Below are 2309 nucleotides of genomic sequence, written 5' to 3'. Positions count from 1 at the left end.
ATTCTCATTCTTCTTCCTTCATCTTTCTCCCACCTGAATATCTGGATGAATAACGAGCGAGGAAAGGAACGAACCAATGAATGGTGAAGCAGTGGGACCCGAGGCCTTCCCTCCGTAGCCTCGCCCCAGAGCCGTTCCGTCTGCCTTGAGTGGCCATCAGCACAGCCCACCTGTAGCCCCTCATTCTTCAGACCCCAGTATCTTGGGGATCTCTCCCCTCTCCTTCCCCCAAGCTCAGTTTGCCTCCCCTGACCCAGCATCCGAATTTCACCCCATCACACTTCTCATTTGTAAATAATGATCTGATTGACTTTTTTAGTTGCATTTTTCTCCCTCATGGTCCCATTTGGTTGTTAAGCTCCAAGAAGGTGGAAATCATATCTATCACGTTTGTCACTCTGTCCCTCGTTCCTGGGGCCTAGTTGGAGCTCTTAATAAATGTTCATTGCATGAATGAATGATGAGGGAGGGACTTGACCTAACCACTTTTGAGTAGCTCCCAGGCTAGTGGGGAAACAGGTGTGTAAGAAGTTGGTTTTAGTGGAGGTGTATTATCGACACCGATCAGTACTGTAAGGGGCGGGGAGGATGAAGCGATCCAGGACTTGTGATCGGAGGAGGCAGAAGGCTGTACCACCGTGGCCCAGAGGTGGGTGGTGAACTGTGGGGGGGGAGTGGCTATTGCAACAGCCCATGCCAGAGAGACCCAGGGTCCCCGCTGCAGGAGGAGAGAGGTGGTTCTGCAGCTGCCCTCGATCCTGCTCTTTGCCTGGGAATGGGGGTGGGGCACAGACAGGAAGCAGAGTCCACCCAGCTCCCAACACACCGCCAGTGGAATCTTCAGGGTTAGAGTAGGTGGCTGGGCACCTGGGTCTCTAATAGACCCTTGATCTAGATGTTCTCAGGCGGTCATGTGCATGCTTGGCATTTCCTGTGGTCAACGTGAGTCATTCATTCATCTCTTAGGAAGAGCTGAGTCTGAGAATGGATATGATGGCCTGGATGCCGCAGAGAGCAGATTTTAAAATTTAAAAATATGTTTGCACTGGACTTTAGAGTGCAGCAGTTAAGAGCAAAGGCTTTATTCTCCGCCGGATGTCAGCTGGAATCCAGACTCTGTCACTCATTAATGTGTAACCCTGGACAAGTCCTTTGGTCTCCCTAAGCCTCTGAAGCTTCTCCTGAAGAAGGGAATGTGGGGTTCTTATGAGAATGAATTTAAACAACATGCGTCCCATTTAACAAGCTCACAGTCAATGTTAAAGAGCAGTAACGATTATTACAGTTCCTCTCAGGTTCTCATTGGCTAACCAGATGATCTCCACATATCCTAGGAAGGTTCTAGACAGATGCGCACTCCCTGAACGCATGAGGCAGAAGGTATTCTGGGGGTTTTCTCTGAGGCAAGAGAGAGACCCTGGACAAGGCAGAGAGCCTTCTGGAGTGTGACCTTTTGGCTTCCTGTTCCAGCACCAGCAGAAGACCTTTCCTGCTCTATGTGGGCCTGGCCCACATGCACGTGCCTTTAACCGGGACCCCGTTATCAGCAGACTTGCGGGGCCGCACGCCATATGCTGCAGGCCTCCGGGAGATGGACAGCCTGGTGGGTCAAATCAAAGACAAAGTTGACTGCACAGCCAAGGAAAACACATTCCTCTGGTTTATAGGTAAAGTAGTCAAAACCAGCCAGCCTAACAGAGATCTAATGGATAACCCTGCACGTGGCCCCTGGAGAACAGAGGCTCATCAAGTGATCCTCTTTAATGGGGTGGGGGGCTTGCTTTGAACTTAGGGCCCTACTGGTGTTTGTTGGCTTGAATGCTGAGTACCTGTCCATTGGGGCCTCCAAGGCTGAGGCCCTGGAAAGGTTTGCCCAGAGAGAGCAGGTACCCTGCTGGCCCCTCATGTGCTGGTTAGGGCCATCTGGGTATTGCTCTTAATTGTTAATGAATGACTTCGACGCTGCGAGCCCGTGTAGTCCTCGAGCTGTTCTGAGACTCCCTCTTTACCATCCTCCCAGGCCCAAAGACATCAGTTGCCACCGGTCACCAGGCCACATCTTTTAGCTGAGTGGAGCTGAACTAGTGAGCCATTTAGAGGGCCCACACAGGCATTGTGGCTGGGGGCGGGGGGGCGGGGTGGTATGAGGGGGCAGGTCCCTGTCTGGACAAGGGCAGTGGTTAAAAGCACTGCCTTTGGGGTGCGTAGAGACATGGCTTTGTAGCTATGTGCTGCTGTCGGGAAGGTCAATCTCTCTAAACCTCTGTTTCTTCATCCACAAAATTAAGCTAACAATAGAATCTCATCCA

General features: G+C 51.5%; 1 protein-coding gene across 1 annotated transcript in view; it reads left to right on the top strand.

Moving 5' to 3' along the window:
• Window positions 1–2309, top strand: part of ARSG (arylsulfatase G) — a 92327-nt gene that overhangs the window by 59270 nt on the left and 30748 nt on the right. Inside the window, exon 7 of the mRNA XM_023535653.1 lies at window positions 1471–1667. Coding sequence (XP_023391421.1) covers window positions 1471–1667 — 197 coding nt within the window. The remainder of the gene's footprint in view (window positions 1–1470; window positions 1668–2309) is intronic.

Source organism: Pteropus vampyrus, unplaced genomic scaffold (assembly GCF_000151845.1).
Source record: "Pteropus vampyrus isolate Shadow unplaced genomic scaffold, Pvam_2.0 Scaffold143, whole genome shotgun sequence".
Classification (NCBI taxonomy): Eukaryota; Metazoa; Chordata; class Mammalia; order Chiroptera; family Pteropodidae; genus Pteropus; species Pteropus vampyrus.
Note: the sequence above shows the minus strand (reverse complement) of the source record. Positions and strands in the feature narration are given on the sequence as shown.